The following is an 11,029-nucleotide window of genomic DNA, read 5'->3' as shown; positions in this document are numbered from 1 at the left end:
TTGCTTAAAAATGGGCCCTTTTGTGTGACGCTTTTTTTTTTGTATTTAACAAAAATAAAAGATAAAGATTTGAGAAATGTTAATAACAAGAGGATTTAAAGTGTAATTAAATCAAATTAAACATGCAAATGCTAAATGATAGTGCCACATATGACAAAAGAGCCAGTTCAGTGTGCCAAATCATCATAATTAAGCAAGAAATTGAAACCTATTTATCATTAATCATACCCAGGTCTCCGAAGGTGAAGGAAGAGAAACTATGCGCGAGAGTGAACCGAGAGAGAGGCACAGTTGAGTAGCAAAGCAATGAGCGCAGTGGGTGGGTTTACTCTCACTCTCAGTCCCATCAATTTGAAACTCCCCCTTCTCCCTTCCAATCGCCTCTTTAACCGCACTCCCTTCAAATCTTCCATTTCCTTCTCCCTACGCTCCAACGACGAGCAACAACCCCTCGGCCTCGACATCGCCGCACTAAGGTACCGTACTACTCTCTCTCTCTATTTCACTCATCTCGTTCGTTGCAAGCATAGCATTTATGGATTCGATTGTTCAAGAGCACTTTGGTTACGGTAACAGGTCAGCTTCCGTGAGGCTCATTGATGGGAATCAGATCATGGTTAGTTTAGTGATTTCTTTGTCTTGTTATTTTCATATTCATTACTTATCCCTAACGGCTTCTTTCCCGTTTTCTTAGGTCGGAGTTGTGTCCAAGACTCTGGCCCGTCAAATGGCCCAGGATTCTGAACTCGACCTGGTATAATTACGTTATGTTATTCCTTTGCACACTAATGCACACAAGCTTTTAAATTGCCGTTGTGGCTGCGGGTATTGCTGGTTTAATGCACATGCTGGGTTATTAGTGAAAACGAAATGAACATTTTCTCATACCAAACAAGTCCCTAGTGTTGGGACTTCGTTTTGTTAGTAGGATCGTAGGAGGAGTCTGTTTCTGACTTATTTTCTCTGCATTGTTCAGGTGATAGTATCCCCAGATGTAGATCCTCCTGTTGTTAGAATGATGGATTACAAGTATGATCTTTGAATATCCTCAGAGAAATTATGTATCTTTGTTTTAATTTTTTTTTTTTTTTGCTAACCTGGATATTTTCTAATGCTCATTACTTCTGGTTGATGAGTGTAGTGATCATCTAACGGGTTTGTATGTGTCAAATTGTTGTGTTCACGTTTTTGTGCTTCACATGTTGGTTGGTATAGGTTTAGCAGTTAATGGTCTACCTGTCTACATGTTCAACAATTGATGTTTAAGTAATGGTTGATTGGCCTGATACAGTAATATATATTTTGGTGTCTTTATTTCTGGGATTCTAGCTTCATGCAATTACAACTACTTCATTTTTCAATTTTTATGTGGTATAGGAGAGTGGTGGTGAAGATAGGAGTGTGATATACATGCTGTTGTCTATAAATGGATGTCGACATACCGTGCTTTTATATGGTAGTGTAAATGCATTTGCTAGATCATTAAGTTTTTCTATGCAACTCACATGCTGAAAATTTAGATAAATTTAAAATTAAAAGCAGTCGACATTCGACAATAAGATAAGCATGTGGTTGATGAAAGACTATATTTGCCTTAGTTTTTCTTTCTTCTTTTCTGCCTGCTTTATATACCTATCCTTTGAAATTATTGAATATTGAAATTTAAAAATGATTATATTTTTCTACAGTAAGTATAAATATGAACAGCAAAAGAAGAAAAAAGGACAGCAGAAAAGAAGTGCTGGTAATCATTGTTTTTCGTTTTCTTTTAAACTTTACTGTTTTCTTCCAATTCATGCAAAACTCAAATTAAGCAATACATATTAAATACAGTTGTGTTCTCTTAACTGCAGCTAATCGGATGGATTTGAAGGAGCTCAAAATGGGGTAATGTTCTAGCCTTGATCCTTCCTCCTTATTTTTTCTTCTTTTATTTCTGATATTCATATTTTCTCTATCTGTTACAGAATTCTGATATGTTCTGATTGGTCAAGTATAAATAGTTTTAAATTGTAATAAGTCAATGCCAGAACTTATGGACAACAAATTTAGGCAGGTTGACTATGGGTACTCTTGAAAAGCATAACATTTATACCTCTGCATTTGTTTTGGCTTTTCCAATTGATGGGCATAGACTTGGTGCTTTTGAATTGTGTATCTTATAAACTAGCAGAAATAAAAGAGTATTTAAATCTTAAGCATTTTCAATTCATGTACATAAACTTGGTGCTTCCTAACTGTATATCTTACATACTAGCAGAATATAGACAGAAAGCTGAATATTTTATATTTTAGGCATTTTTTATTTATGTACATAGACTTGATGCTTTTTAATTGTTTAACCTAGAAACTAGCAGAAATAATAAGGAGAGAAAGCTGAGTATTTTGAATTTTAGGCATTTTTATCTGAAAATTGAAAAGTTTCCCTCTCCCCCTTTTCACAAGACTAAAAAAACTATGCAATCTATTCTCTTCATTGGTGCTTACAATAGTCTTCTTTATACTAATCCAAATCACCTTAATTGAATTTCTATAATCTTTTTCTCAATTGGTGCCATCTTAACATTCTCATTTCTGCTACTCCTAGCTTTTTCTCTGGTTGTCTTCAATAGCAAAATCCGTTGAGTGACTCATGTTAGGTATATTGCCAAGTTTTATGTTGACTTCCGAAGACCTAACATAACCCTCCTTTACATAGGCTTGGGACTGGTTATGATACCAAACTTGCAATTTTTCCTAAATTTAGGCATATCTGCACTTGCAACCTCCCAAAATGTAACTGTATTACCATAAATCTCATAACCATCCATTACATCTAATACAATCACATCTACAACGCTCTCAACAGCATTTCAAGAGATAACCCAAGCCTTTATTAAATAATAACTACTCTACAAATATTTAGTTGCCCCAAGGTGGCTGCATAGAAAAGGGGATCAAGCACATATATTCTCTACCAAAGCTTGTGACAAATGCTAAGATTCTGAACAATGGGTGAAACATGGGTTGAATGGAAATCCAGTATCAAATGAACAAATAGGAAGAACACTGGGATCTGACAATTGCTCTTAGTCAAGGAAAAAATATGTGAATGATCTGTTGGTTACGTTACATCCCTGTCAGTAGATCTATGAGCACCACATCATTTGGAGCAAGTTATTTTTCTCACTGGTTTGGTTGTACCCCCGCCACATACACACACAAACACCTTTGAATTGTGGAACCTAGGAATGCATGTGGTAAAGAAAAGGTGGCACAAAAAAGTAGACCTGAAAATGCTCAGTCCAAATATAGAAAGAGGACATTGCTGGATGGGGAAAGGAACCACTGTGACTGTAGTGCATGAGAGTTGAGGTGGCTGCAGGAACTTGTCTGAATTGTGGCACGTTGGGGGGAAAGGGTTGCATGAATTGAGTCAAAGCAAAAGGCTAAGGCAACAGTTGAAGGAGTTGGCATGTCTGTTCAGACAGCTAAAGAGGAGTTCTTACATGCTGGGAAGGTGGAACTCTGACAGATCAAGAGGGAGTGACTGTAATGAACTAATGATGGAGACACATCAGTTTGAGAACTGCTGAACTGGGCAAATGAAAGTTCTTACTAGTGCAGTGAAACTTCTCAAAATCCATTGATGGCTGCCACAACTTTGTTCTATTGGGCTGGACTTGAACATAAAAGCAACAACAGGGTGTTTTGTGGAGGTACCTAGCAAATTGGACTGCTTCAGCAACAATCTTCCACATGTTCTGGTATTGTAAGCGTTGTAACTTTCCACATGAATGCTTCAGTAAGTGGTAAAAAAAAGTTGCCATAGAGAAGTGCCGTATAAATGGTTTCCAACAACAATCTTCCACATCATACGCAATTGTAAGCGTCCAGATGCAATGACAATATCTGTTTTGTGAAATTGGGACTCAAAACGAGAGAACATTGGCAGCCACAAATGAGTTTGCTGGCTATGGAACAAGCAAGATTCCGATGGGAAAAGTGATAATAAAGGCCTGGGATTGACCAGAAGTAATGAGTACTATTTGTATGGAGAGTTTGGCTAAGGATAGTGATTGGGAAAGTCACTAGAAAATGAGACAGCCACCAAGAATTCTAGCAGAGTAAATTAAGTTGTGAAACAAAGGGGTTTCATATTTTAGGACTTTGGCAGTGGAATCATGGTGATTTGTACCACTTTTTTTAGAGAATTATTGAGAGAAATTGTTTGTTAGCCACCCCACGTGTTCTGATATTTGTTGATTTTGTACAATAAATTAGAGAATAATCTGAGTCTCAGCTGACAAAAACTATTCTCTGACATAATGATTAGTAATTGATTATTCTAATTTAATCAACATAGTATAGTTGATTATATGTTGTAACTTGTAAGTTGTAACATAATTTTAAATGCTAAATTTTGAAATAGTCATGTTTGGAGCTCTAGCATCTTTTGTCTACCAAACAATCTTCAGATTAACTATCCTTACATTCTGGGGGTCGAGCTTTTGCACAGACTTACTAACAATTGAACATGTGGATATAGATCCCATCTAAAGAGCTTTTCAGAATTTCTTGGGAATCCTGCAAGAGTTATTGTTCTTTTTTCTCTGACAGATGGTCAGAATTTCATCTGGGTTCGAATCCTATTGAGAATAGCCCTGCAACTTCGGGAGAAGGGGTGCCTCCTCACAAAGGGGGGTCGCAATGACCAGGCGTTAATTCTGAGATTTGTATCCTTTGCTGTTGTTACTGTCATTTGGACCACTAAACGAGCCTTTAGCTTTGCCTTATTTAGTCTTTTGCCAAGAAGCATGGTCATTCATTTCTCTCATCTCAATTCTTTTCTAGCTATCCATGATTGTCATTTTGACCATCTACTGTTTTCATTTATTTCTATTTTTATTGAATCTAAGTGTACAGCATGGAACTAAAGCTCCGTCAAAAACTTGCATCAAAATCTATGACATGCTTATTTGGAATTTGCATCCAATCCTACAACACACTTTAATTGCTCATTTGTATTTCTCTCGGAAAAGAAGTGCTCTATGAAAAGAGTTTGTAACTCATCCTAGGTCAATAGAGTGGATGCAGGGGATTTGCTACTCAATATAATGCAATGTTTGTCCCTTGGATCAAAAGGCTAAGTGATATGAATTAAGTTATGCTCATATTGATTTATAGATCTTCCCTGAGTTGGTTATGTCGGAATCAAGAATTATACAAATAAAAATAAGCGGGGTAGAAGAAGAGGAGAAAGCAGCACGAAGCTTCAAACAATTATATCAACAACACCAAACACAATAAACAAGAGGATTAAAATAACAAAACTAAATAGAAAAGATATAATATATGGGAAAAGGGGAAAGAATGCGTCACAATCAAAAGAGTGATAAGCTGAGTAAGGAATTCTCGCAAAAGGTATGGATGTGATAGAGGGGGAAATAGATGGGGAAAGATGTATGTTAGAAAATACCCTTGGAAGAGTTAGAGAGTTGTCAATTGTAGGACAGCTAAGATAACTGTTAGTTAGTTATAACCAATTGTAGTTAGATAAGAGGCTATAAATAGCTTTGGGAGGGGTTAGTTAGGGGTTGAACAAAAATTTGGAGAGAATAGGAGGGTGATGAGACCTTGAATCCATTAGAGTGTGTAATCCTTGAGTTTTGGCATTCTAATTCGAATAAAACGATTTCCCCTGTTCTGGTTCAATTCTATCAACTGGTATCAGAGCTCCGATCTTGGAGCACAGAATCATTACTGGTGATGAAGGCAAACGCAAGAGGGGAGACACGCATGAAAGCTATGGAGAGAGCAATGGAGGAGAATCATGAAGTAGTGGAATCGCGGCTGACCTCAATCGAAGGGATGATCCAAAGGTTGGCAGCGGCATGGGAGAAAAAATCTCCTGCGGCAAACATGAATACAGTTGACGCGAGCAAAGGGCATGAAGGTACGGCGGCACACGACAGCAATTGGTGGAGGAATTTAGAATTGCCCATATTCGATGGTGAGGATCCAATGGGCTGGTTGATCAAGATTGAGCGATATTTTCGGTTACGGGCGGTTAGGGAAGGAAGCGGTGATGATTGCAATGGAGGGGGAAGCTTTGGGTTGGTTCCAATGGTGGGAATCTTGGAATCCAAATCATTCTTGGGATGGGTTCAAGATTGCTGTCGCTAAAAGGTTTCAGGCTTCGAGCTTAGGAAATCCTTTTCAAGCGTTGTTGGCACTGCAATAAGAGATAGTGCAAGGATTCATAGGTCTATTTGAGAAGTGTGTTGGAATGGTGAAAGGGTTGGATGAGCCATTTCTGGTGGAAGTGTTTCTCAAGGGTTAAAGGAAGAGATTAGCACTGAAGTAAGGCTTCATGAGCCAAAGAACTTGATGGAAGCCATGGTTAAGGCTCGAAGAGTGGAGGATAAGAACAGAATTTTAGGGAAGTTACCCATGGGTAATGGGAGGGGGAGTAATTTGCAGAAAACTGTTCATTCGGGGCAGAAGGGGGTAAGAGATTGGCAGCTAGCAAACAATAAGGTGACTGATCTTCAGAATGCTGTAAAAACAGGGACAAGTGGCTGGAAAGGTAGAAGGACGTTCCACAATTTTTCTCCTGCGGAGGTAAATGAAAAGATGAGGAAGGGAGAGTGTTTCACATGCGAGGAGAAGTATAATCCTACTCATGTGTGCAAAAATAGACAGTTTAGATTGATGATTATGGAAGAGGAGGAAGAAGGAGATCCTAGGAGCCAGCAAGGGGAGGATAAAGAAGAAGAGATGGGGGAGTTTCACCAATTATCCCTCTACTTTTGAAAGAATTTCATGATTCCCCTCTGGGAGGACATTCAGGGTTTTTTAGAACCTTCAAGAGGGTGGCTAATGTGGTGTTTTGGCAAGGAATGGATAAAACTATAAGGGACTATGTTGCTGCATGTGAAATCTATCAGAGAAATAAGGCCGTACATTAGCTCCTACAGGGTTGCTGCAGCCCCTACCTATTCCAAGTAAGGTATGGACTGATATCTCAATGGATTTCATTGGAGGTTTACCAAAGGCTCAAGGGAAAGACACTATCTTAGTGGTGGTGGATAGGCTGAATAAGTATGCTCATTTTTTTGCATTAAGTCATCCTTATACAGCTAAGGAAGTAGCTGAGTTATTCATTAAAGAAGTAGTGAGACTGCATGTGTTCCCTGCCTCAATAGTACTGACAGAGACAGACTTTTTATGAGCCTCTTTTAGAAGCAATTGTTCAAGAAAGCAGGCACTCAATTGAAGATGAGTATTGCCTATCATCCTCAAACAAATGGGCAGATGGAAGTAGCTAATTGATGCTTAGAAGCGTATTTGAGGTGTTTAACTGGAACCAAACCAAAACAGTGGCCTAACCACTTGGCCCGAGCTGAATTCTGGTTCAATACAAATTTCAATATCTCTGCCAAGATGTCTCCTTTTAAAGCTTTGTATGGACAGGAACCTCCACTGTTAGTTAAAGGAGCTGACATTCCTTCCAAATTGAAAGATGTAAATCAGTTGAGTAAGGACATGGATGAATTATTACAGGAACTGAGGAACAATCTGCTCAAGGCTCAAGATCAGATGAGAAGATCTGCAAACAAGCATAGAACGGAGCTAATCCTGTAGGCAGGAACTTGGGTCTTTCTGAAACTACAACCTTATAGAATGAAGTCTCTAGCAAGAAAACCAAATGAGAAGCTGAGTCCACGATTTTATGGACCCCTACAAGGTGATTCAAAGAATTGGGGAGGTCACTTATAAACTGGAACTTCCAGAGGGAAGCAAGATACATCCGGTGCTTCATATATCCCTGCTCAAGAAAGCAGTTAAGCCCACTTGTTCCCCTCAACCATTACCAACAACCCTGAATGAAAATTGGGAACTGCAGGTCCAACCAGAGAAGGTCATGAAGAGCAGAATTTCTGAAGATGGCAGAAAGGAGGTTCTTATCAAATGACAAGATTTACCCCACCATGAAGATAGCTGGGAACTTGCTGATGAAGTACAAACTGTTTTCCCTCAATTTGACCTTGAGGACAAGGTCCATCTTGAAAGAGGGGGGGCGGGGGGATATTGATAGATGGGGAAAGGTGTATGTTAGAAAATACCCTTGGAAGAGTTAGAGAGCTGTCAATTGTAGGACAGCTAAGATAACAGTTAGTTATAACTAAATGTAGTTAGTTATAACCAATGTAGTTGGATAAGAGGCTATAAATAGCTACGGGAGGGGTTAGTTAGGGGTTGAACAAAAATTTGGAGAGAATAGGAGGGTGATGAGACCTCGAATCCATCAGAGTGTGTAATCCTTGAGTTGTAGCATTCTAATTCGAATAAAACGATTTTTCCTATTCTGATCCAGTTCTATCAGGATGCCTTTGATAAGATTCAAGAGGTTCACTTTAGTAACCCACAACGAGGCCTAAGTTAAGGTGGATGTGTAATCACACAAGAAAGGATAGGATACAATGATATATTATTTTGGCCAAACAAGGAAAAAATGACAGGAAATTGGTTAAGGAGGTTTAGTCACATGCAAATAAGGCTGCTAGAAGTACTAGTATGGAGAGTAGATTGCATGGTTTTTAGCTGTACGAGAAGACGTAGAGAGAGACCAAGAAGAACATTTGAGGAGATTATTAAGAGGGATCTCATAGTGAGTAATATCCTTGAGAATTTGGTTTTTAATCAAGTCCAATGATGTCATGCAATCCAAGTAGCTAACCTCATCTAGTGAGATGAAATTTTTGTTATTGGTTGGAATGTTGGACACGTAAATGTTGAATGCAGTGCTTAATGTATCTTCCTATTTTCCACATGTAGTGATTTAGTGCAGCTTATATAGCCACCCCTTTGGGGTAATTCTTATTTGCTGACCTTTGGGGGCCTCAGTAGGTATGATAGATAGATTAGATAAATTTGAATACTATGAGGTAATCATGGCCCACATATTTGAGTCATGACAATTTTTTTTATGATTTATGTTTCTTTTGGGGGTTGTTTAGTTTCTTCTTGAAAATGGAGTTGATAAGTTCAAGCATGAGTTTTTTTTATGAAAAGCCTGTCATTGAATTTTTCACCACTCAATCTTTAAAAAACAAAATTGACTTAGTGATAACACGAATCCTGTTAAAGCAGTGACATGGATTGGTTTTTATGAGCTGTGGTTAGTTTAAAGATTCAAGTATGCTCAATTAATTTTGCCGTATGTGACTGTTCTCTTTTACTAATCTGTTCAAACTCTTATTAACAGATACAACATAGACCAACATGATTATTCTGTGCGTTTGAAAGCTGCCCAGAAATTTTTGAAAGATGGTGACAAGGTTACATGAAATTTTCAGTTGTGGCACTTATTATATACAGAACAAAAACGCACTATCTTCATGGTATTAATGCATCAATATGTTTTGGATCAACTCCTGTAGGTTAAAGTCATAGTGAACCTCAAAGGCCGTGAAACTGAATTCAGGAATATTGCTATTGAGCTTATTAAACGTTTCCAGAGTGATGTTGGGGAGGTATGTGACATTGTCACTTGTGTTATTGTGCCGGATACTTACTATTGTGACCATGAGACAATTAGGGCTTATTTGGTTTGAGAAAACATTTTTTTTCCCAAATGATCGCCAAAATGTCTTGTTTTTACTTTATTTTCTGTTTTTAAACATATTGTTTTGCTAAAGAGTGAAACCAAAATTTTTGTTGTTTGCTTAATTGGTATGTTTCCTATACATCTGATTTCTGTTTTAGCTATCACCAGAAGCTTTTCGTTCTATCATGTATTTGGATTTTGTATCTAAACAACACTTGGATGATGTGCAGCTTGCAACAGAAGAGACTAAAAGCTTTCGTGACAGAAACATGTCCATAGTTATGGTTCCAAAGAAAGCCGCTCTACAGAAAGCTCAAGAACCACCGAAGAGAAAAGACATGTCAGCAGCAGATGAAGTCTCCGCTGGTGTCCAACATAACTGAAAGCTTTCGTTTCATAGATGGACTCAGGTCAGGGTGGCTTACATTCTTTTCAAGGGATCCCGCTTGCTTAACCAATCATTTATGGAAGTTCTTCTTAAATTGTTATTGAATGGTTGAAGTTGACAGTAATATTAATGCTATTCAATTGGTGACTACTAGTATGAGATCGACTTAAATCAAGAAGTACTATCCCAACTCACAACAATATACGCATTTGCTAGGAAAACATCAATTTCAGATCAATAATATTATGGTTTAGTGGAGGACGATTACCTATTTTAGGGGGCTGCTTAATGGCTATATATTCTGGTCGAGGCTACTCTATCGCAAGATGTAGAAGCTGCAACATACGTACCTAACGATTTGAAGGTTGCTTAACTTTCAAGTTCTTACCTTCCAAGAATGCTGACATGTTTTTTACTTGCACAGAACGTAGTCTCCTGAAAGCAACACCTTTTGTGTACAATAGTATTTTTTGTTTTCATTGAAAGTTAATCATTTTCTTTTCTGTTTCCCTCTGGATTCTACGATTGTTTAAGAATCGACCAGTCAAATTCACTGTATTTTTCTAGCTGTGATGGTAGTAAGCCTTTTCTTTTTTAGGACTCGTTTCTATTCTTGTTGCGATGGTTTCGTATAATATTTCGTTCCTAACTTTCCGTTATAATGTCCTCATCTTTAGAGGTGTTTCTAATTAGAAGAACAAAATCTAAATGGATAACTTTGAAGTATCATTATGACTAAATAAATTATTAAAAAACTGATTATAAGATGAGATGTGCACGTAAGTTCGTGCAGAAAATGCCATATTTGTGCAAAAATTGCGTATCTAATATTACTCTATTTTATGTGAACGGATAGAGCTCTATTCCAGTGGATCATTAATTTGTATTTATTATTGTGTAATAATTTTATGTATTGTTTAGTATTTTGTGAATAGGAGGACGTAGTAGGTGGCCAATCTCACAAGGGCCCAAACATCCTCTATACTATAGTCCCAAGTTCTTAAAACATCTCGTCTACTATCTACTACCTTATAATAAAAGAACCGTGA

The 11,029-nt window shown here is 37.7% G+C and overlaps 1 protein-coding gene across 1 annotated transcript; it reads left to right on the top strand.

Annotated features, from left to right (window-relative positions):
- Positions 1-242: 242 nt before the first annotated feature.
- On the top strand, positions 243-10,580 carry LOC114409610 (translation initiation factor IF3-4, chloroplastic-like). The gene is made up of 9 exons (XM_028373115.1): positions 243-476; positions 577-616; positions 695-754; positions 977-1,029; positions 1,689-1,744; positions 1,854-1,887; positions 9,251-9,323; positions 9,426-9,518; positions 9,823-10,580. Exons 1-9 carry the CDS (start codon positions 307-309, stop codon positions 9,973-9,975), a joined length of 732 nt encoding a protein of 243 aa, XP_028228916.1. The 5' UTR covers positions 243-306; the 3' UTR covers positions 9,976-10,580.
- The last annotated feature ends 449 nt before the right edge of the window (positions 10,581-11,029 follow it).

Source organism: Glycine soja, chromosome 4, assembly GCF_004193775.1.
Source record: "Glycine soja cultivar W05 chromosome 4, ASM419377v2, whole genome shotgun sequence".
In the NCBI taxonomy this organism is placed as follows: domain Eukaryota; kingdom Viridiplantae; phylum Streptophyta; class Magnoliopsida; order Fabales; family Fabaceae; genus Glycine; species Glycine soja.
This window is presented reverse-complemented; position numbering and strand designations above follow the sequence as displayed.